This window comes from Staurois parvus, unplaced genomic scaffold (genome assembly GCF_062004578.1).
Source record: "Staurois parvus isolate SC_StPar_1 unplaced genomic scaffold, SC_StPar_1.0 ptg000436l, whole genome shotgun sequence".
Taxonomy (NCBI): Eukaryota; Metazoa; Chordata; class Amphibia; order Anura; family Ranidae; genus Staurois; species Staurois parvus.
This window is the reverse complement of record NW_028318232.1, coordinates 6,419,546-6,445,399: the sequence shown is the minus strand read 5'-3', so window position 1 is coordinate 6,445,399 and position 25,854 is coordinate 6,419,546. Positions and strand designations below refer to the sequence as shown.

General features: G+C 39.7%; 1 protein-coding gene across 1 annotated transcript in view; it reads left to right on the top strand.

Moving 5' to 3' along the window:
- The window catches only part of MEI1 (meiotic double-stranded break formation protein 1), a 576,193-nt gene that overhangs the window by 267,996 nt on the left and 282,343 nt on the right, over positions 1–25,854 (top strand). Inside the window, exons 17-18 of the mRNA XM_089687729.1 lie at positions 6,484–6,544; positions 18,186–18,283. Of these exons, the coding sequence (XP_089543855.1) occupies positions 6,484–6,544; positions 18,186–18,283 (159 nt within the window). The remainder of the gene's footprint in view (positions 1–6,483; positions 6,545–18,185; positions 18,284–25,854) is intronic.

Below are 25,854 nucleotides of genomic sequence, written 5' to 3'. Positions count from 1 at the left end.
GAGATCGGTTCCTCTATATGCAGTTTCCCCTGCCGCTACTCCTATCCAGGTATGCAACGCATACTAGCACATAATGGCGAAAACCTGCAGAGGGAAGGATGTAATATCTGTTCCATTTGGGTCTGGTCAGCAGTCAGCAGGGGATCTGCTCAAAGTTCCCTGCTGATCAGAGTGCAATTTACTTTTCTTCCACCATGGAAAGAAGCAAAGAAAATTGTTTGATACCCTCATCAACATAGTTATCATTGATAGGGAAATCCCTCTTGCAGCCGTATTGTGTTCTTTCTTGCTAGCAGAACACAATGATCACTGCTGGCGGATATAGCTGCTGACAGTGATCACATGAGAAACATTTGACAGGCTGGTTGTACTGCAGTCGATCGATGGATTGACTTCAGTACAACCAGCCTGCCCATAGATGGAACAGATCTCAGACAGTCCCTGCTGAACCGGCCAAGATTCGATCCATCTATGGCCGACTTTAGTCTATTAACCACTTCTCTTCTCAAACCTGTTCACCCTCTATGGACCAGAGCAATTTTACATATACTGTATGTAATGTTTTATTTTGCCTGTAGTACAGGTTAGTTGGTCCATCCAAATCTAATTAAATTGTCTCACAATGCCCAGTTCTCACACACAAGTTGTAATTGGTTCAAAACTGTAACCAAAGTCTTGCAACAGTTGATTGTGAATAACTATTTAGCATTCTGTCATTTTGTATTGTATTGCTTTGTGGTTGAAATACAAAGTGAAGAATAAAAAAAATCTCCAATTATTTTGTTCAAAGTTTCTGGAACAATTACATTTGTGAAAAGCAAGCAAAATTAGATATACTGGGAAAATACATATGTGTAACAAACATTTTTTTAATTTATTAACTGACACACAGTAGAAGATTGAAAAATGCAGAGGAACACTTGGTACACTTCTGCTTTTACATAAGGTTAGGAAATGTAATTATAGCACCCTCCTAGCACAGGATGCCAGGTAAATTTAATTTAATGTAATCAAGGGAAAAGTGATTGTTTTTTCTAGTCTGATCAGGTTTTCACAGGCTGGGAGTTTGATTGCTTCCCATTGCCTCTAGAAGAAGCTTCCAGAGCTTAGGAAAGGTTATGCATAGTTACATAGTTTAGTTGAAAAAAAAGACACAAGTCCATCTAGTTCAACTAATACAAAAGGAAAAATAGATTATATACAGGTGAAACTCAAAAAATTAGAATACTGTGCAAAAGTTCATTTATTTCAGTAATGCAACTTAAAAGTTGAAACTAATATATGAGATCGACTCATTACATGCAAAGCAAGATAGTTCAAGCCGTGATTTGTCATAATTGTGATGATTATGGCTTACAGCTCATGAAAACCCCAAATACACAATCTCAGAAATTAGAATATTGTGAAAAGGTGCACTTTCTAGGCTCAAAGTGTCCCACTCTAATCAGCTAATTAAGGTATAACACCTGCAAAGGGTTCCTGAGCCTTTAAATGGTCTCTCAGTCTGGTTCAGTAGGAATCACAATCATGGGAAAGACTGCTGACCTGACAGTTGTGCAGAAAACCATCATTGACACCCTCCATAAGGAGGGAAAGCCTCAAAAGGTAATTGCAAAAGAAGTTGGATGTTCCCAAAGTGCTGTATCAAAGCACATTAATAGAAAGTTATGTGGAAGGGAAAAGTGTGGAAGAAAAAGGTGCACAAGCAGCAGGGATGACCGCAGCCTGGAGAGGATTGTCAGGAAAAGGCCATTCAAAAGTGTTGGGGACTTTCACAAGGAGTGGACTGAGGCTGCAGTCAGTGCATCAAGAACCACCACACACAGACGGATCCTGGACATGGGCTTCAAATGTCGTATTCCTCTTGTCAAGCCACTCCTGAACAACAAACAAAGTCAGAAGCGTCTTAACTGGGCTAAAGAAAAACAGACCTGGTCTGTTGCTCAGTGGTCCAAAGTCCTCTTTACTGATGAGAGCAACTTTTGCATCTCATTTGGAAACCAAGGACTCAGAGTATGGAGGAAGAATGGAGAGGCACACACTGCAAGATGCTTGAAGTCCAGTGTGAAGTTTCCACAGTTTGTGTTGATTTGGGGAGCCATGTCATCTGCTGGTGTTGGTCCACTGTGCTTCATTAAGTCCAGGGTCAACGCAGCCGTCTACCAGGAGATTTTGGAGCACTTCATGCTTCCTTCCACAGACGAGCTTTATGGGGATGCTGACTTTATTTTCCAGCAGGACTTGGCACCTGCCCACACTGCCAAAAGCCCCAAAACCTGGTTCAATGACCGTGGGATTACTGTGCTTGATTGGCCAGCAAACTCGCCTGACCTGAACCCCATAGTGAATCTATGGGGCATTGCCAAGAGAAATATGAGAGACATGAGACTGAACAATGCAGAAGAGCTGAAGGCCGCTATTGAAGCATCCTGGTCTTCCATAACACCTCAGCAGTGCCACAGGCTGATAGATTCCATGCCATGCCGCATTGAGGCAGTAATTGCTGCAAAAGGGGCCCAAATCAAGTACTGAGTACATATGCATGCTTATACTTTTCAGAGGTCCGATATTGTTCTATGTACAATCCTTGTTTTATTGATTGCATGTAGTATTCTAATTTTCTGAGATTGTTGATTTGGGGTTTTCATAAGCTGTAAGCCATAATCATCACAATTCTGACAAATCACGGCTTGAACTATCTTGCTTTGCATGTAATGAGTCTATCTCATATATTAGTTTCACCTTTTAAGTTGCATCACTGAAATAAATGAAGTTTTGCACGATATTCTAATTTTCCGAGTTTCACCTGTACACTCCTATACCCACAATTGATCCAGAGGAAGGCAAAAAAAAAAACAATAAAGCTTGATCAGATTTGCTCCAGCAGGGGAAAAAATTAATTCCTGATCCCTCAAGAGGCAATCTGATATTCCCTGGATCAACTTTATCTATAAATATTAGTATCCAGTTATATTGTGCACATTTAGGAAAGAATCCATGCCTTTTTTAACCACTTGCCCTCCAGAGGATTTACCCCCTTTCCTGACCAGGCCATTTTTTGCGTGTCAGTACTGCGTTACTTTAACAATTGCGCAGTCATACAACGCTGCACCCAAATGAAATATACATCCTTTTTTTCACAAATAGAGCTTTGATCGCCTGTGCTTTTTTTATTTTTTTTGCTATAAAAAAAAAAGTTTGACAATTTTGAAAAAACACCCTATATTTTTTACTTTTTGCTATTAAACATGTCCAGTAAAAAAATTTAAAAAATCAAATTTCATCATAAATTTAGGCCAAAATGTTTTCTGATACATGTCTTTGCTAAAAAAAAAATCCCAACACGTGTACATTAATTGGTTTATGTCAAAGTTATAGCATTTACAAATGGCTGTATACAGTATCTCACAGAAGTGAGTACACGCCTCACATTTTTGTAAATATTTTATTATATCTTTTTATGTGACAACACTGAAGAAATGACACTTTGCTGCAATGTAAAGTAGTCAGTGTACAGCTTGTATAACAGTGTAAATTTGCTGTCCCCTCAAAATAACTCAACACACAGCCATTAATGTCTAAACCACTGGCAACAAAAGTGAGTACACCCCTAAGTTAAAAAGGCCAAATTGGGCCCAATTAGCCATTATCCCTCTGAGGTGTCATGTGACTCCTTAGTGTTACAAGGTCTCAGGTGTGACTGGGGAGCAGGTGTGTTAAATTTGGAGTTATCGCTCTCACTCTCTCATACTGGTCACTGGAAGTTCAAAATGGCACCTCATGGCAAAGAACTCCCTGAGGATCTGAAAAAAAGAATTGTTGATCTAGATAAAGATGGCCTAGGCTATAAGAAGACTCTGCCAAGACTCTGAAACTGAGCTGCAGAATGGTGGCCAGGGCCATACAGTGGTTTAACAGGACAGGTTCCACTCAGAACAGGCCTCGCCATGGTCGACCAAAGAAGCTGAGTGCACGTGCTCAGCATCACGTCCAGAGGTTGTCTTTGGGAAATAGACGTATGAGTGCTGCCAGTTTGCTGCAGAGGTTGAAGGGGTGGGTAGTCAGCCTGTCAGTGCTCAGACTATACGCCGCACATTACATCAAATTGGTCTGCATGGCTGTCGTCCCAGAAGGAAGCCTCTTCTAAAGATGATGCACAAGAAAGCCCGCAAACAGTTTGTTGAAGACAAGCAGACTAAGGACATGGATCACTGGAACCATGTCCTATGATTTGATGAGACCAAGATAAACTTACTTGGTTCAGATGGTGTCAAGTGTGTGCGGCAGCAACCAGGTGAGGAGTACAAAGAGGTGAGGAGCAAACAGTTTGCTGAAGACAAGCAGACTAAGGACATGGATCACTGGAACCATGTCCTGTGATTTGATGAGACCAAGATAAACTTATTTGGTTCAGATGGTGTAAAGTGTGTGCGGCGGCAACCAGGGGAGGAATACAAAGACAAGTGTGTCTTGCCTACAGTCAAGCATGGTGGTGGGAGTGTCATGGTCTGGGGCTGCATGAGTGCTGCCAGTACTGGGGAGCTACAGTTCATTGAGGGAACCATGAATGCCAACATGTACTGTGACATACTGAAGCAAAGCATGATCCCTTCCCTTCGGAGACTGGGCAGCAGGGCAGTAGTCCAACATGACAACGAACCCAAACACACCTCCAAGATGACCACTGCCTTGCTAAAGACGCTGAGGGTAAAGGTGATGGACTGGCCAAGCATGTCTCCAGACCTAAACCCTATTGAGCATCTGTGGGGCATCCTCAAACGGAAGGTGGAGGAGCGCAAGGTCTCTAACATCCACCAGCTCCATAATGTCGTCATGGAGGAGTGGAAGAGGACTCCAGCAGCAACCTGTGAAGCTCTGGTGAACTCCATGCCCAAGAGGGTTAAGGCAGTGCTGAAAAATAATGGTGGCCACACAAAATATTGACACTTTGGGCCCAATCTGGACATTTTCACTTAGGGGTGTACTCACTTTTGTTTCCAGTAGATTAGACATTAATGGCTGTGTGTTGAGTTATTTTGAAGGGACAACAAATTTACACTGTTATGCAAGCTGTACACTCACTACTTTACATTGTAGGCGTGTACTCACTTCTGTGAGATACTGTATATACTGGGGTTTTTTTTTTTTTTAATTTTTACCAGTAATGGCGGTGATCAGCGACTTATAGCGGGACTGAAGGACTGCGTCGGGCATTCTGACACTGGGGGGAACTGACTTGGTGTCACTGACATCCCCAGTGACATCAATACAGATCAGCGCGCACCCCCTACCCAAAACTGCAAAATCACATATATATACACGTGATTTTGAGCACCCATGCTGCCCTGTAGCAATACTTCTGCTATAGGGCGGAAGGGAAGCGGTTAAAACAATCAACTGAGCTGGCCAGAACAGTTCTATTCCACATTTTCACCACTCTTACTGTAAAGAAGTTTTTCTGTATTTGGAGATTAAATCTCTTTTCCTCCAGACGTAAAGAGTGCCCCCTTATCGTCTGTGATGACCTTAAAGTGAATAACTCTACACTGAGTTCAATATATGGACCACCTATGTATTTATACATGTTGATCATATCCCCCCTTAATCTTCTCTTCTCAAAAAAGAATAAATTCAGTTCCTCTAATCTTTCCTCATAGCTGTGCTCCTCCGTGCCTCTTATCAGTTTGGTTGCCCTTCTCTGCACTTTTTCCAGTTCCCTGATATCTTCTCAGTGTCAAAAATTGAACTGCATATTCCAGATGAGGTAACATGCAGATGCAACCTGTAGGTACAGGGAATATCTCCTAAACTTGCACTGTTTAGGAGATATTCACACAGCCGGACTTCCACAGCTCCTTGCCGCAGCTGAGAGCTCTCACGTGCATGTGCAGTCATCGCGACTACGGCCATTCATCCTGCCGTTGCCCTTGAACCCGGAAGGAAGACTGGGTGAAGATGGTGACTCCAGGGAGCTGTGACAGCATGGTGCTGGAGGACTCTGTGTACAGGTAAATCTGTCATAATGTACTAGTATGCAGTGCATACTAGTACATTATGACCTAAACCTGCAGGGGGCCCATTATTTTGTTTTATTATTTTGTTTTTTTTCTGGACGGTTTACTACCGGTTTAAGGAGAAGATTTTCCTCTAATTGCTATGTGCTATTTGTTTTAGAGTATTCAATGCCCTAACCCCTCTTCTGTTAATGTTTTTCAAGCAATAAATCTTGAAAATGCATCCCCTATAGTGTGTTATTGTAGCCACTGTGAATGGACTGGAGCTTGTGGTGGTGGGCAACCTCTGTACTTTTAAGGAAGAACCAGTTTATACCAGTGGCCCTATGGGGGTAGCATCACATAATGATATTCATAAATAGTGACTGGTCAAACAGAAAATGTCAGTACTATCTTTAAAACTGTATCCAAGGCCATTTTGGTGACAATGTATTCTTTTCTATTTTATTATTCATATTCCACTTTGTAGCGTCTGCTTCATTCATTAGATTATCCATGGAAGTGAAATCAACATTGTGCTTGGGTCAAAGGTTAGTGTAATGTTCAGCAGAGTACCAAATTGCTTACCACATGTATTTTACTGTATGTCACTAACATCACTTTATTAAGCATTTGTCAGCAAGGAGGGAGTCCACAACAGTAGTGCATTTAATATGCTAAGAACAGATGGTTACAAAGTTTTTGCAGTAGGATAGTATTCATGTTTCTCAGAGATAGGTAGTCTCTGCACAATAGGTTTGCAGAAGTTGTACACTTGCAAAACTGAAGAGACAATATACAAGTTGAATACAGAAGAAACCATTGTAAAGTGGCTATTTTTCTGGTTGCTTAAAGGGTAACTCCACTTTCATGGGGGAAAAAATAGCAAATAAAAAATAAAATAATGTAGCATATTCAATTGCTACACAAACTGTTGTAGTTGAATGTTATAAAAAAAATTAAATGCAATATGGCAAACAGGAGGTACACAGATTGTACAGAATTTCACCAGAAATATAATTGTGTATTTGCTGACTTATTTTCCCAGTAGTCCATACTAAGCTACAAGTCAGATTTTAGGCATCCTCTGCAAAAAAAAATTCATTTTTGGTGAAATACTCCAACAAGGTTGTTTACTTCTAAAGGGATGCAGACCCTGCAATTTTCCTCATTACAACTGCAAGTGCATCACCTGATTGATAATGAAAAAGTCACTCTCATTCATATCCACTTTACACATTGACATAACCAAATAGCTTTGTGGGCGTGTCAGACTGCAGAAGACCCAGACCGATGCTCCCTATATGAGAGCAGCAGTTTTGTGTCCAGCACAAGGTACCTTCCCACTATGTGCAAACACATAGTAACATAATATGCTATAATCTTTTACTTGTTATGTAGCCTGCCTGCATAACAAGTAAGATATGTCAGACTTCAGTTTTGCCTTTAAAAGAAACTGGTGAATTCATATTCTAGCAATTCAAAGGAATTGTCAATATAAGTGACTGGTAGGGATAAAACACTAATCACAAATGATGAAAATACTCATTATTTGTGTTACATTCCTCTCGGGGTTCAGCTAGTACATTTTCCAAACTCATTCAAGATTAGCTATCCATAGTGATAGGTAGCTATGGCTAGTCCACATATAAACAGATGCACAAGGACAGTGTGTATGCTCTAATGAAGTCTTCTTATAACTGCATCAACAGTCCAGGCAGAAAGCTGGTATCCTAGAAAGTCATGGATTTTCCATTTACATCTTCTTTTTACATAAAGTCCTTTTTCAGGGAACAAGTAACGGGCTAACAACTTATAGCTAGCTTTTCTGCAGCAATGGAAGTACATTAAAGCATAACTAAACCCAAGAACAAAAATGTAATTTATTGCAGCTTTCCAGTCCTTAGTGTGAAAAATAAAAACCAATGCAGCCACCGTATCTAAGAGATTTTTTAGCAAGTAGAGAAAATACTTGATTATCATCTAGGACTGGTAATCTGCATGTCATGGATCGGGGTCCAGGGATTAAAAGGAAGGCAAGCTGGTTGATGTGCAAGGTATTGCCATCTGTCGCTTGTCCTCAGAAATTCACCAGCACACTGGTAAATTATCATGAGAACCCAAAGTTCCCCAATATGGATGCAGGATGCAACCAAAAACAGTACAAACTGCTGCCACCCAATATCATGAGATCATGCTCACAGTGATTTGTTAACCTGATCCTTGTTTAGAGGAAGAGAGATGAGAAAAGAGCTTGCTTTGGAAAGGTAAAATAAGACCACACAGAGACAAATTCACCTGCCATTAATCTGGTACACAATAAGTGGTGCATAGAGCAGCTTTGTGATTTCCATATGCTTTTGAGATTACATAAGTTATCATGTAAACTAGAATGCCCACACACAGAGATATGCACTTTCAGGGAAGACTGCCACAGCTAGCAGTTGGTAGCTAATGTGAGGGTAAGATGCCACTGGACCAATGGAAATTGGATATTTGTACTTTTGGAATTAAACTAGAGAAAGTCCTCTTTCAAAGGGGCTAACAAACCATAAAAGTGCAGTATAGAATGGACATTGTTCCGGTTCTGGGCTGCTACCTCTCTGATATTCTGCAACAGGACCTACAGTAGATAGTAAACTTTGAGGTGAGTATAAGGTCTCATGCACACAGGGTGTATTTACAGCTGCTTTTAGGGGCATCAGGTATTTTTCTTTTCCTGATTCTAAATGCCCCTCCATGTTATCCTGTGTGTCCATGCACACATAGACTTTTCAACAACAAGAATAGTCTCTGGCGCATAAGTGCAATAACCCAGTTGATAGATGGATAATCACATGAAACCATGTTGCCCTCTAGGACTGGGGATGTCCTGTAGCAACGAGAGGGAAACAACAGAAAAAAGAGAGGGTGCACCAACCTAGTGCATTATCCCGAAGATTTTTAATATAAATCCAATATAAAACTACTCACAAACATAGAAGCAAAAATGCTCATCAAGCCACACTTACAGTCCGTGACTAAATAATTCCAGATAGGACAGTCTCCAAAGCACAGTGGGGCCACACCGGGTTCCCTGAAGGAATGACTTCAGAACCTAGCTGCAAATGATCTCTCAGCCAGCTACATAAACATACCCATATCATAAGAACCAGGAGTACCTCCCCCTTGTTACCTCTCATGGGAGGAGACCAACCAATACAAGATGTTCCAAAAAAAAATAGAAATATATAAGGAAATCCATTATATAAAAAGCCTATCAGTGTGATGTTCCCCATAATGTTGTCTTATCAAAATGGGAATAATATTAGGATGCCATTTCAGAGTAGTGTACATTACCTTTTTGATAGGTATGCAGAATAATGATATGCTTTGTGGCAGAGGTATGCAAGTTACTCAGAATTGATACTGATTAACCCTAACAACTTAGTTTTGCCAAGACTGGGGGTCGCAGATGTGCTGGAATGCACGCCGCTGTCCAAAACCAGAAGTGTAGGCAGTAGTACTTCTGGTCGGCTGTTACGTCACTTCCGACCAACGCCATCCACTTGAGTCCAAAGTATGCCTGATGTAAATTACAGCCACTAGGGTGATCTTTCTAAATTTGTTAGGGGCAGCACACATTTGACACATTCATAGTGGGCAGAACCTGCTCTCTTGGGAACTGAAGAGCAATATATATATATATATATATATATATATATATATATATATATATATATATATATATATATATATACACAGGGCTCAAAATATTAAGTCCTGAGCTACTAGCCAGGTCTTAAGAGTTACTCTCCACCTTTTGCCCCACCCAACCCCTACCCTGCCCTGCCCCTAAACATGACCTCGTAAATTATCTCATGAAATGACTCTGTTAAATGTTTTATGCAGAATAAAGTTACAACAATAAATATTAAATAAACACCCATCAGGTGTCCTCCTTTACATCAGCTGTCCCATCAGAGTCCCCCTTTACATTAGGTGTCTCCATCACATTTCCCTTTACATCAGATGTCCCCACATGGGACCAACTACTACCACACAAAACTAAACTCTGTTGGCTGCACTCATGAAATTCTATTGCTGGAGGACAACATAGGAAAGGGGAGGAGGAGAGGGAGAGAGTTTTGGAAAGAAGGAGAGAGAATGGATGGAGAAAGGAAGGGAATGGGGGGAGGAAAGAAGGAAGGGAATGGATGGAGGGAGGAAAGAAGGAAGGGAATGGATGGAGGGAGGAAGAAAGGAAGGGTGGGACGTAAAGAAGGATGCGAGGGAGGAAGGAAGGACGGAAGGGAATGGATGGAGGAAGGAAGGGAGGGAAGGAAGGAAGAGAGGGAGGGAATGGATGGAGGGAGGAAGGAAGGTAATGGATGGAGGGAAGGAAGGGAGAAAGGAAGGAAGGAAGGAATGGAGTAGCGAAACAAGGAAGAAAGTGAAGGAAGGAAGGGGAGAAAGGAAAGGATGGAAAGGGAGAAAAAGAAGGAAGGAATGGATGGAGGAAGGAAGAAAGGAAGGGTGGGAGGGAAGGAAGGAATGAAGGGAGTGAAGGAAAGAAGGAAGGGAGGGGAGGAAGGAAGGGAGGAGAGGAAGGGAAGGGAGGAAGGAAGGAAGGAAAGAAGGAAGGAGGGGAGGAAGGTAGGACCCACATGGATGGCCCCCAGTTCACTGGCTCAGTCAGAAGCATTAAGGCGCTGGCGGCTACTCTGTATACAATTTCCTGCACACACATTCCCTTAGAAGTTGCATGACTGGAGTGTGGATGGGCACAGGAGAGACAGAGCAGATTCAGCCTCTTTCTCTCTTATTGGTGCGGAGGATGGGGGGAATGGCTGTGCACTAAGGAGCACACAGGGGAGCCCGGAAAGAAACTGAAATCCAATGGACGGTTGGGGATGATCGGTGCAGCGGTGGGGACAGTTACATACACCGATCTCCCTGTATGGCTTTCAATGAAACAGCTGGAAGCCAGGGGAGGAAGAAGAGGAGAATCAGCTTCCAGTTGCTCCATTGAAAGCCATACAGGGAGATCAGTGCTTGTAACTGTCCCCACCACTGTCAGTTTCCCATGCTGCAGTCTGGACACACTTGCCCCCACCATATTTCCACTCGTCAAATGCGAGCAGGCGAGTGGAAATTTTGAGCCCTGTATATAATATACACTGCTCAAAAAAAAATTAAAGGAACACTTTTAATTCAGAGTATAGCATCAAGTCAATTAAACTTGTGGGATATTGATCTGGTCAGTTAAGTAGCAGAGGGTTGTTAATCAGTTTCACCTGCTTTGGTGTTAATAAAAATTAACAGGTGCACTACATGGGTACAAAGAGACGACCCCCAAAACAGGAATGGTTTTACAGGTGGAGGCCACTGACATTTTTTTTCCTACTCATCTTTTCTGACTTTCACTAGTTTTGCATTTCACTAGGGTCAGTGTCACTACTGGTAGCATGAGGCGATACCTGGACCCTACAGAGGGTGCACAGGCAGTCCAACTCCTCCAGGATGGCACATCAATGTGTGCCATTGCCAGAAGGTTTGCTGTGTCTCCCAGCACAGTCTCAAGAGCACGGAGGAGATTCCAGGAGACAGGCAGTTACTCTAGCAGAGCTGGACAGGGCCATAGAAGGTCCTTAACCCATCAGCAGGACCGGTATCTGCTCCTTTGTGCAAGGAGGAACAGGATGAGCACTGCTAGAGCCCTACAAAATGACCTCCCGCAGGCCACTGGTGTGAATGTCTCTGACCAAACAATCAGAAACAGACTTCATGAGGGTGGCCTTAGGGCCCGACGTCTGGCACCATTGATTGACATTTACCATTGAACACTAGAATTGGCAGTTCTGCCACTGGCACCCTGTGCTTTTCACAGGTGCGAGCAGGTTCTCCCTGAGCACATGTGACAGATGTGAAAGGGTCTGGAGAACATTATGGTGCCTGTAACATTGTTCAGCATGACCGTTTTGGTTTTCGGTCAGTGATGGTCTGGGGAGGCATATCCATGGAGGGAGCACAGATCTCTACAGGCTAGATAATGGCACCCTGACTGCCATTAGGTATCGGGATGAAATCCTTGGACTCATTGTCAGACTCTATGCTGGATGCCCCACAGATGCTTAATAGGGTTTAGGTCTGGAGACATGCTTCGCCAGTCCATCACCTTTACTCTCAGCTTCTTTAGCAAGGCAGTGGTCATCTTGAAGGTGTGTTTGGGTTCGTTGTCATGTTGGAATACTACCCTGCTGCCCAGTCTCCAAAGGGAGGGGATCATGCTCTGCTTCAGTATGTCACAGTACATGTTGGCATTCATGGTTCCCTCAATGAACTGTTGCTCCCCAGTGTCGGCAGCACTCATGCAGCCCCAGACCATGACACTCCCACCACCATGCTTGACTGTAGGCAAGACACACTTGTCTTTGTACTCCTCACCTGTTGACACCACACACGCTTGACACCATCTGAACCAAATAAGTTTATCTTGGTCTCATCAGACCACAGGACATGGTTCCAGTGATCCATGTCCTTAGTCTGCTTGTCTTCAGCAAACTGTTTGCGGGCTTTCTTGTGCATCATCTTTAGAAGAGGCTTCCTTCTGGGACAACAGCCATGCAGACCAATTTGATGCAGTGTGCAGCATATGGTCTGACCACTGACAGGCTGACCCCCCACCCCTTCAACCTCTGCAGCAATGCTGGCAGCACTCATACTTCTATTTCCGAAAGACAACCTCTGGATATGACTCTGAGCATGTGCACTCAACTTCTTTCGTTGACCATGGCGAGGTCTTTTCTGAGTGGAACCTGTCCTGTTAAACCTCTGTATGGTCTTGGCCACCATGCTGCAGCTCAGTTTCAGGGTCATGGCAATCTGCAGATCCTAAGAGAGTTCTTTGCCATGAGGTGCCATGTTTAACTTCCAGTGACCAGTATTAGAGAGTGAGAGCGATAACACCAAATTTAACTCACCTGCTCCCCATTCACACTTGAGACCTTGTAACAGTAACAAGTCACATATCACCGGGGAGGAAAAATGGCTAATTGGGCCCAATTTGGATATTTTCACTTAGGGGTGTACTCACGTTTGTTGCCAGCGGTTTAGACATTAATGGCTGTGTGTTGAGTTATTTTGAGGGGACAGCAAATTTACACTGTTATACAAGCTGTACACTCACTACTTTACATTGTAGCAAAGTGTGATTTCTTCAGTGTTGTCACATGAAAACATATAATAAAATATTTACAAAAAAATGTGAGGGGTGTACTCACTTCTGTGAGATACTGTATATACATTTTGTGGCAATGCGGTATCCTATCAAGCTTATAACCCTGGATTCTCAACTATACAGGTTGAGGGGCTCCAGAGGGTTTATTTAATGCAGAGGAAACTGGCTTTTCAGTTTCCTCATTTATCCATAAAGTCCGTTTTGGGATCTGGAGCCTAGAGATTTCTGGGAGGGATGAAATCTCCAATCCTGGGTCCGTGTTTTCAGAACCCTCAGCACACTGATTGCATAGGTGTGTGCAGGCCTTTTTGTAGAGGCCTAACCATGATTCTAGGCTCCACAGGAGGTCATTGCCCTGGAGTCAGGAGAGCTGCACCTACGAGAGGTAGGAGCCAGAGCAGCAAGGGGCTGCTAGCTATGTGCAAGTGGCTGCTAGTTGTGTGAAGAAAACCCATTTAGGAAGGAGACAGCTGTGAGCCTGGAGTGGAAGGCCAGAGCGGCCTTGTTTTGTTTTTTTTTTGTTTTTTGAAGAGTGAAATGCTGAAAACCCCTGTGAGGGAAATTTCTGGAACTTTCTTTTAAATAAAATTGGGCTAAAATGGCCCTGAAAAAGAAGAAAGAGAATGGCTGTGTGCTTTAAAAACTCTACAGTTGATGCTAGTTCTCACAATATACAACTAACTAGAAATAAAAATATATACTATATATAAATATATATGGGGCTACCTTTTGGTATATTACTATCACCTTTATGCTGGAAGGACAAGAGGGGGGGATCCATGGCTCTCATGATGTGTTTACAAAAAATCCGAACTAAAATTCCTCTTAAAGGGGACATGTATAATCAATTTCCCAGATACCAAGCATAGATAACTATACTATAAAAATGAAATGAAAGTGAATGCAATACTGGAAGGGATCAACTGGTGACCCCTAATGGTGTAGCATGGTGTTTACTTTGGTAAAAATAAAATGACTTAAAAATGCCAAGGTATCTATATAGAGACCTTTGTACATAAAATTACATCATAAAAACATGAAATAGCAATAGAAATGTGTGTAAAAAATATATAAATATATAGAATTAATATGACTCAATGACAATATAAATAAGATGCTAATACAATCAGTGAGACATCTCTAATAAAACATTAGGTGGATATATTAGTACTAATAGGATGCTGTAGCAAGAAAAAAATAAACTGGATGTGGTCTAAAAAGGCTATTGGATGATATTATGCATTTCAGGATCCTCATTGAGGCCAGCAGGAGCTAGACTTCCAAGGGTGAAGATCCAGTAAGCTTCACGTTTATAGACTCTCTGGTGTCTTCTCCGTGTATCTACATTGCCCTCTATTGCCTCAGTACCAAATACTTTTAAACCCAAGGGGTCACTGTGGTGTACTTTACTAAAGTGACAAGGGTTGGAATATTTCTCTTTATTTTTGCTGATCCCACATTTATGTTCCCCAATCCTAACTTTTAAGGGGAGTAGGTGCAGCCTATATACAGTCGGTGGCATGGGCATATAATCCCATTAACAACATAGGCAGTGCCGCAGTTGATAAATTGTTTTATATGGTGGGCTTTCCTATCCATCCCAATAGTTTGTTTGCAGTGCCACATGTAAGCATATGTACCACAATTTTTTACACCACATTTGTAGCTGCCTTTTTGATCATACAAGGTTGTCCATTTTCTACTTTGCATGGCACCAGGTTTATTATATTTTCTGATTCTACTAAGCGCAACTAGACTACTTAGATCCTGTGGTTTTCTTAGCTTGAAAATTGTCAGATCTGCTCTTTCATATAGGTTTTGTTTGAGGGGCGGATGCATTATCATACAATAAAAGAATATTCTCCTGCGCCAAAATGTAGATGTAAATGATTAGATGATTAAAGCAGCCTGTATTAGTAGTGCCACAGCCACAGCACCAAAAACAACAACTCAATATAAAACCAATTAATACGGCGCTCCTGATGAAGTCACGTGTTTGAGTGACGTAACGCGTAGATACGCCAGAGGGAGGAGCTTCCTACGATCGACGGTTTGACGTCATATCCGGCGTGGACGCCATCTTGGTGCTCCAAGTCCTGAATACAGTACACCCTTGGAGAGGTGTAAAGGCCTGCTTACTATTAGACCCGTGTAAGTAGGCTCTTGGTTGTTTTTTACTATAATAAAAGGTTTTACACTATGTAAGTCTCTCTTGCCTCACTGGTGACCGTACTGGAGAGCCTTTATCGGAGAGACACCACGGGCAGTGCTGAGGTCACTATTCCACACTAAGACCTACCAGGAGGAGTGAGTGACACCACTATTACCAGCAGGATCCACTGACCAGCAGGATCATTACAAACAGCATTACAAGCTCTTTGGTCCCTGGGGGCCTGAGCAGGAAGGTGAGGGGGCACCCCAGCCTTAGAGGATTGGCACAGTGTGGCTCACACCTGCATGAAGTCTGTGTGACCCATTAAGGACACCATTCACCTTATGTTTATTCATTAAGGACATTATTCACGTGTTTGCTCACCTTCATGCATGTTATCCGTATAGCTGTCTACTTCACTCTTTATATATATGTCAGCCATTCCTTATATATATGTCAGCTATTACATGGTTTATACTTTGTTTTATCTAATTTTGCTCATTTAGCGCCGTATTAATTGCATTATCATACAGTTTCAAATATTTAATACATGCTCCTTCTATATATGAATCTTCAGAACCTTTTTCTCTAAATATCTTTTTAAGTATCACACTTTGTTCCTCATAATCCTCTTTCCTTGTACATGTCTGCCAGAACATGCAAAATTGTCCATATGGTACATTGTGTATCCATCTGGGATGGTGATGCAGGTATGAGTTGCCCCCACTCGGTTTAAAGTGGGTTTTAGAATAAATATTCCTTTCTGAATCAGCTCTGAGTTCCAAATCAAGGAATATTAGGCATTCATCATCCACTACGTGAGTGAATGTAATTCCATAAGGATTATTGGTGCAGTAATGAAGAAAATCACTCAGCTCTTTATGTGAACCACCCTAAATGATTAAAATGTCATCTATATATCTGGCATAGAGGACCAGTTTCGCTCCATAGGAATTATTCCTCCAAATGTAGAAGTTTTCTTAATATTCCATAAATAAATTTGCATAGCTAGGAGCGAACCTGGCCCCCATAGCAGTACCTTTGACCTGCTGGTAGTGTTCTCCCATAAATGACTGGAAGTGCTGGCTGGAATGCTTTTCCGGCCCACACTTACAGTTTTGGACAGCAGTGTGCATTCCAGCAAGTATGTGACCACCAGTCTGTGCAAAATGAAGTGTCAGTTCTGAGTAACTCGGATGTCTCTGCCACAAAGCATACCATTATCCTGCTTACCTGCCAAAAAGGTAATGTACACTACTCTGAAATGACATTTTACTTAATATTATTACCATTTTGATAAGACAACATTATGGGGAACATCACACTGATAGGCTTTTCATAATATAGATTTCCTGATATATTTAGATTTTTTTTAAAACATCTTGTATTGGTTGGTCTCTTCCCATGAGAGGTCACAAGGGGGAAGTACTCCTGGTTCTCATGATGTGGACATGGTTATTTAGCTGGATGAGAGATCATTTGTAGCTAGACTCTGAGAAAGAAGGTCATTCCTTCAAAACGTGTCAGTCTTAAGGGATCCCGGTGTGGCCCTCTTGGGCTGGAGACTGTCCTGGAGACTGTCCTATCTGGAATTGGTCACGGAAGTGTGGCTTGATGAGCATTTTTACTTCTATACTTGTGAGTAATTTTATTTTGGATTTATATTAAAAATCTTTTAGATAATGCACTAGGTTGGTGCGCCCTCTCCTTCATAGACTTTTAGCAGCATTTAGTGTTTAGTGAGTTTAGAGGCAGGAAAAAAAATCACTGCCAGTGCATCCAAGAGCAGCAATGTTTTGGTAGAAAAAAACATTTGACGCTTGTAAACAATGAGTGTTAATTCATTTCAATGGTCAGAATAAATTATTATTACACTTATTTGCAATACTTTCACACACTCGCATATACTTTTATTTTATCATTATTTTTTTATTTTCATTTTTCCTTTTTTCCTTCGACACTCAGCTTCCAAGCGTCACCACTATGTCTCATACTTCACCTCTTGTTAATGTGTTGTGCTAAATTCATGAAGCATATGCAACACTTTTGGTTCTGATAGCAACTCCTGCACCAAATTCAGGTAGTTCTAAAATGTGCCACTTTTACATTGTGGCTCAATTAATATGCCAAATTAAAAAATAACAAACAGTTTATATCTTACGAAAGTGGAGCTAATTAAAGTGGAACATCACCCAAAAGGGGACACATTTATTTTTTTGGGGGGAGTGGGTATTTGGTTTGGACAGGTACCTATTCCTACTTCCACTCGGATCACCTAGAGAGTACCCAAGAGATATAAACTCTGAGGTGTTTTGAAGCATAGGTGTTTACAATCCAATGTTACCCTTGCAGTTGGGCTTGTTCCACACTGCAAGATAAATGCTTGTTTTTATCTAGTGTATCATTAAAAATGCAATTTTGCTTGCCTTACCCCTCGCTCGCCAGCAGCTGGAGCTTTCCTGTTCTCCTGTTCTATTCAACAGTCAAGGCTGTGGGTGGGCCTTTGCCATAATCAGTTACAATGCAGGCTTGCTGTCCCTGAATTGTGTGTAATGGCATATTAGAGCCTGCAACCAATGGAGCATAATAATAAGCTGCTGTGGGGGAATGGTTGTGCAGGTGGCAGAAACCCTGCAGTTACAAAAACAGAATTTCATCAATTAGTGTATCTCTATTATATATACAGTACAGTATATATAAATATCTATCTACCTATCTATTTATCTATCTACATCTTCACCTAATTACTATTAATCACTATTATTTTGTGGCTACACGTTTCTTGATCAATTACACTAACAAAATATTTCAATTTTTCAAGGAACAGTAATCTAAACAAAGCCTGTTCTGCTTTTTTGACTTGTCTCTGTTTTACTCTGTGGGAATTGAAAGCAGGAGGAATACAGGAATCTCAAAATGGTGAGACTATATATACAGCAAAATTTCAAATGTAACCTTTTACTGTAGTTGTTCTGTTGAGTACTAGCATGTATATACTCCTTCATTACCAGGCCAATTTTCAGTTTTTAGTGCTGTGATATAGTATAAAGGAAAACAGACCACAAATTTGGGTTTGCTTGCATTCATTTTCTTCTTTCTCACAGTATCGCAATTATTGGTGGTCAGTGGCACCTCGACCCTCCTCCCCAACACATACACACCTTAAAGTGGAATTCAGTCAGAAATTACTCCCCCCCCCCCTCTATTTTATTTGAGAAATATAATAAATGAATCCATCTAATCCAGACATTCAGCAAACCTACTCACTTCCACTGACAATGCTTGCCTTGTGCAGCTGAATGTGCCTGCAGACAGGCACTTCCTAGTACCATTGTAGGTGTTTGTTCTCCCAGCCAGGGGCGGACTGACCATTCGTGCACTTGAGCACTGCCCAAGGGCCCAGGGTCAGTAGGAGGCCCCATGAGATGCCCCTAGTACCTTTCATAGGTTTTTGTGGGTGTGGTTTCAGTGTGGATGAGGACACAGTGGCCCCATGATCCCCTATTGCATGGGGGCCCCATGAGTTGTCAGTCCGCCCCTGCTCCCAGCCCTTTCCTGTCCATGACTTCACATGCTTTCTCATGCATGAAGATGCGCAAATGTCCTCATTTATCATAGAACTCTGACAGGGAAAGCATCTCTCACCCTCCTAGCCCAGCTTTGGCTTGCAAGAGTGACTAAGAGAGCTTTAGGTGCAAAATGCCCACCAGTGGTCCTTTGAACCTGAAGCCCAAAATAAAGACAGAAGAATGGCAAGTTTTGTATTTTTGGGTCACATAAATCACTATACAGTTGCAAGAAAAAGTATGTGAACCCCTTGGGATTACGTGGAGTTTTGCATGAATTAGGCATAAAATGTGCTCTGAACGTCATCTAAGTCACTGTTGGATTTTTAGACACATATAATACTGCTTCTAGTGTCTTGAGGCGATTATGAATGAAAGAGCCATTGAAATAAAAAAATGAAGTGTGATTTTATTCTATCACGCAATGGTGTCAAATAAACAATGTAAAGCGTATTATGAACAGTTCCATGTAGATAAAACTACTGTAAAACTGACAAGCGAAAGTTCAAAGAAAAAGTCACCATTATCTGTCATGGCTGTCCTGTCCTTGCCATGCTGTCCTTCTCAATGACTTTGTAAAGAAGGAGAAGCCGGATGTGACTAAATTGTAGCTGGAAGTATGCACCTGTTGCAGCTTCTCAGACATGTGTATGCAAGAGTCATGTTGCTTGTGTGTATGAGAGAGAGTGTGTGCCCCCCGAGTGTCTGTGTCTCATGCACTTTTAAGAGGCAAATGTACGTCATAGTTAGTGATCTGAATACCTTCTATGGAAAGTATTACTGCTTAGCAAAGCCATTTCATATAAGGTAAAGATGCTAAACATATGATGTTTGATGGACAGGAACATATGTATGCTGATGTACCAATATTATAAGCTAATGACGTAAATGTATCAATGTTAGAAACATATACTAAATATACACAGAAAATACGTAATGTAATAGTAAGTCACTTCTAATAACCTTGACATAACTACCAAATACTTCTATGCCTAAATATAATATACTCAACCTTCAACTGGTATATACTATTTCAGCTTAACTTGTATATCTTTTGGTCTCAGCTATAATTGAAGAATAGTAAATACTACCATTTGTCAAAGACCACTTACACATATTAATATTAATTATGACTAATCATAAAAACCAAATATTTTGCAAGCTTGCCATCAATATAAGTGCCGAATCATAATTTAGATTTAACATGTCCCCCTTATTATGATTAGTTCAAAATTAATGCTTAATCAATGCACACTTTATTCATGTCCCATACACACAGTCTTATACCAAATGATCGTATATATTCCTCATAACTGGACCAATCAAAAATAACTTTCCTTCAAAACTCTATACCTAATCTTTCAGTTTCTCTTCCTAAAAATTCTTAATCATAATGTTAATTGATATATGATAATAGTAATAATAATAATAATAATAATAAAAATAATTAAATGATGTAATAATAATTAATGTATTATATTTCCATATTTGTATAATATTTTAACTCTCCGGAAATATACTTTCCATTCTAAAATGTGTCATAAGTTTATATTGCTCCTATAAGAGTAATATGTTTCTTAAATCTTTTAACAAAAGATATTCTAATAACTGGAATAACTCTATGAAGTTTTAACCAAAAAATATTCCGTATATGAATATGTAAAAAATAATAATAATATTAATATTATCCCAATATAGATGTAAGTATCGGAATAAAAGGATCAATAAAATGTATATGTGTGACCTATAACAATATTTTCAATAATAAATTATTTTATCATTAATAAATAGATTTCCTCTTGATGAATCTTTTCTTCATGCAATGTCTATAAAATATCTTCGTTAAGTTCTGTAAAGTAGAAACATCTTTGTTGAACGCGATAAATCAGTCACAAGTGTGAAGTATTGAGCTCTTGTTCAATCTTCTGCCCATATGAAGATCTCTAACGTTCAAATTCCTTCACGTTGGCTTGTAGGAGATTGTTACGCTTCATATTTGATTTTAGATGTCATTTCTGTAAAGAAATGCAGTATCATTACTTTGGCACAAACATTGCATTAGTCTTGCACCTTTTTCAACAAATGATTATGGAACAATCAGTGTATGAGTTTGAAACACATATTGTGAAGTATCATTACTTCCTATTTCCTTTTACAGAAAACCTCTATCCTAATCCTGTCTGAAATTACCTAAACTAGAATACAAAAGTAGTGTGTTATTTAGGTATGACAGGACGCACTATTTCATCATAGGTCATGACCGCAAAACCCTGTTTTATTAAACAAAGAAAGGTTTTGTATCACCCCAGAGATGACAAAGGTTTATGCCTTTGTTCTCATCCCTATAATATTAGAAATATGCGTAACTGTTTTCTGTGCTGATGTCATTATTCTGGTGTTAGAGTGTTCTTCAGTAATGCATGTGTTGCTGTGAATGTGAGGTAGAGACTTGTCTGATACAGCTGTACCTATCACAATGTGTTTGGCTAACAGTGCTCTTATCCACTGAGGATACTTTTCACGGCATTCTCTGAATGTATCTTCCTCAAGAATTCTTCTTAGTGAACTGTCAGGAGACTGTAATATGATACTATGTGACTTCACTGTGCTTTGTGAAGCTTTGATTGCATAAAAGAAACTCAACAGTTGTTGTGCCTCTGATGTAAAAGTTCTTTCCAATAGTGATAAATTTCTGGAGAAGTAACTAATTAGTCTTTCATCACCTTCTTTTAACTGAGACAAAGTTACTGAAATTGCATTGTCAGATACATGAGTTTTCACAACAAAAGGAGCATTGGAACAAACCTCAATAGTACCTAATGCTGGCGCATTCTGCAAATCCTTTTTCAACACTTTTAAAGCATTATTCTCATTTGGACCCCATTGGTCAACTAAGTTATTTTTACTCTTCAAAAGATGATGTAATGGCTTAACTTTCTCTGCGAAACCATGTATAAACTCTTTGCAATGATTTATGTTTTTCAAAAATTGTTGCAATGCTTTATGTGTTGTAGGAACTGGAAAGGCAGTGATTGCTCTGACTGTTTCCTGCAATAATTGTTTCTTTCCTTGACTAATCTGCATGTGAAAGCATTTCACCTGACTTTTCATCAACTGAACTCTGTCCGGGTTTAATTTTAGGCCTGCATCCTGTAACAACATAAATAGCTCAGACAAAAGAGTAATATGTTCGTTAACATTCTGCGTACTTAGCATAATTGTATTTACATGCTGAAAAATGCATTCTGGCCTTGAAAATTGTGATAGAATTTTTTCTATGGACTCATGGACTATACCATCACTGATGTCTAAACCAGCTACTAATCGAGTGAATGCATAGGTCTCTTTCTGAAACTTAAAAGCTAACTTGTATTGACAACTTTTAGCTATGGGGATCGAAAAATGACTGTTATCGATTTCCAAAACAGAAAACACTTTGGATTCGGCCTTTAAAGGTAACTTGATATTAGAATGATCAGGAACAACTGCTTTGTTATTTGTAATATGTTTATTCAGTGTCCTGAAATCAACTGACAAAGAATATGAATTGTCAGCATTTTTGATAGGCCAAATACAGTTATTTACTACAGATTGTGTTTTCTTTAAAATGCCAAGTTGTACAAACTCTTGAATAATGGCAGAAAGTGGTCCTATTGATTCTCGTGGTAATTCATATTGATTAAGGGGTATGGGGTCTTTTCCCTCAATATTCAATTCTGTATCTTTCAATGTTCCTATGTCATTTTTAAATTTTGACCACAAACTTGGAAAACGTTCTACCAATTCTTGTAAAGCATAATTACCATCAGTATCAGGCCATTTTTGTGCTGTAGACATTTTAGAGTTGAAACCAACATCACTGTATATAGAAGGATCCATTAACATTGATTTGGGCCTAGATGGATTCCTCCAAATAACTTTAGTCGTAATATCAATAATCCACTTTTGCTTATTGATAAAATCAATGCCAAGAATATTCTCGGTGGCATTACTATACCAAATATCAATGTTAGTTTTCACTAGCCCAGGTATTTCAAATGTTACATTAGGCACCTGTCTAGCAGTGGAATGACCTGTATTATTAAAACCTTTTATTTTACACATGGGGGAATTTGGTTTCACAGGTACGTTTTCTCTGGTCAGATTAATCTCAGATCCGCTGTCAATTAGGAATTTGATCTTTTTACCATTTAGTAATCCGTCTATAAAAGGCCTTCCATTGTCATCCAATACAATTGGAGCGACAAATTCTAACGATATCGGGGATGAATGTGGACGTGATTCTATTTTTGGAACTGGTAATAAACCATTTTTGTCAGTGACAGCCCTTCTCACCATGTTGTCAGAACAGTTGTTTCTAGTCAAAGTGTGAATTTGTTTAACTGTTGAGGCATAAGGCAATTCATTTAAATTTTTATCATTACACAACACAGCAGGTTGTACAAAAGCTGCTTTTTCACTTTTTATTTCCAGTGTCTTTATTTGTGAGTAAAATTTAAACTTCCAACAATGGCGTCTGATATGACCTTGTTTATGACAGTGAAAGCATGTGGTATGCTCTTTATGACTCGCTTGCTTGCATCTGTCGTTGTCATTCTTACTGGGACCTGTAGTTCCTGGCAGCACTGTAATCTGACTGTTTTTGTCACTTTGAAGCGCAGCTACCTCATAAGTGATATTGCTATTTTTCAATTTTCTTCGAATTTTGTCAATGAAACTTACTATATCATTCAGATTTTGTTTTTCCTCTGCTATGACAATGGTTACTGGGTCTAAATACGTGAATTTCTTTACAAAAGCTTTGATCATAGCTGAGTCTTCCTCATTTTCTACTCCAAATATAATTTTATATGCTTTGGAAAACTTATTCTTAAATTCAAAAGGGTCTTCGTCAGCAGTGGTCTGAAGTAATTCTAGCATTTCTACAGAAGGTACGTCTTCACCTGTTGAACATAACAGCAATTGTCGCAGTCTGTCTGTCGCGTCATTATGTTTTTTCTGATCTTTATCGTTAACAGAATTTTTAATTCGAGACATAAATTTAATTGGTAGCCACATCGGAAATAAATAATTTATGTCATGATCTGAAATCTGATGGCATTTGACATGCATTTCATATATTTCCATGTTGCTATAAATATCTTTATCTGGATCATAAGCAGGGATGTCTTTTAAAACCTTCATTAATTGATTATGTATTTGCAACTTAAGTTTTGCAGTTTTACATAACAAGTCTTTATGTTTAATTTGTGTTTCGTCATCAGAGTCAATATCCGAACTTTCAGAGATATCGGACAGCCGTGGCTCTGATTTTGAATCACTCTGTTTGTCATCTGTGTTTATCATGGCAACCTGTTTACTGTCATTCTGCAGTCTTAACAAAAGATTTGTCTCTGAGTCAATTTGTTCCTCAAGATTCTCTATGTAATTACAGAAAATGTCACAGTTTGGGCAACTAGGAGCATCTTGAGACAAATTTTCATGCTGTACAGTGCTACATTCTGTCTGTTTTAATGTACAAGCTTTTTTAACAGATAAATCAACATTCAAAATCATTTTGTTGAATATTCTTACTAAATTTAAGATGTTAGATATCTTTTTACGTTGTCTGTGCACAGTAAATCTAGATTTATCTATCTGAATATTGGCCTGTAAACATTCGTTATACATATAGTGCCATAGCTGACTGTCTTCAGGATATAAAGAAACATCTTTAAATTCTAACTTGCTTTCATTAACTAAGTCATCAATAAAGTCCATAATTGTTACTCACCGTAATCAGAAGATTTTCTCGTTTGACCCGGCTCAATCACTGGAATTCTCGTCCACGTCTGTTTAATCGCCTGTTCTGCTAGGATTTTTGCACCGTGTGTTTCCCAAGACTTGACAATCACAGAATCGTGCGTTTTCCCCCTTAGCAAGGCATGGGAATACTCGGCGATGGCTGGCTCGCCAAAATGTTGGATTTTTAGACACATATAATACTGCTTCTAGTGTCTTGAGGCGATTATGAATGAAAGAGCCATTGAAATAAAAAAATGAAGTGTGATTTTATTCTATCACACAATGGTGTCAAATAAACAATGTAAAGTGTATTATGAACAGTTCCATGTAGATAAAACTACTGTAAAACTGACAAGCGAAAGTTCAAAGAAAAAGTCACCATTATCTGTCATGGCTGTCCTGTCCTTGCCATGCTGTCCTTCTCAATGACTTTGTAAAGAAGGAGAAGCCGGATGTGACTAAATTGTAGCTGGAAGTGATCTCAGTATGCACCTGTTGCAGCTTCTCAGACGTGTGTATGCAAGAGTCATGTTGCTTGTGTGTATGAGAGAGAGTGTGTGCCCCCCGAGTGTCTGTGTCTCATGCACTTTTAAGAGGCAAATGTACGTCATAGTTAGTGATCTGAATACCTTCTATGGAAAGTATTACTGCTTAGCAAAGCCATTTCATATAAGGTAAAGATGCTAAACATATGATGTTTGATGGACAGGAACATATGTATGCTGATGTACCAATATTATAAGCTAATGACGTAAATGTATCAATGTTAGAAACATATACTAAATATACACAGAAAATACGTAATGTAATAGTAAGTCACTTCTAATAACCTTGACATAACTACCAAATACTTCTATGCCTAAATATAATATACTCAACCTTCAACTGGTATATACTATTTCAGCTTAACTTGTATATCTTTTGGTCTCAGCTATAATTGAAGAATAGTAAATACTACCATTTGTCAAAGACCACTTACACATATTAATATTAATTATGACTAATCATAAAAACCAAATATTTTGCAAGCTTGCCATCAATATAAGTGCCGAATCATAATTTAGATTTAACAGTCACAACAATAGAAGAACACAGTCTGCTGAACATAATACTACACAAACATTAGATGTTGCCATGGTT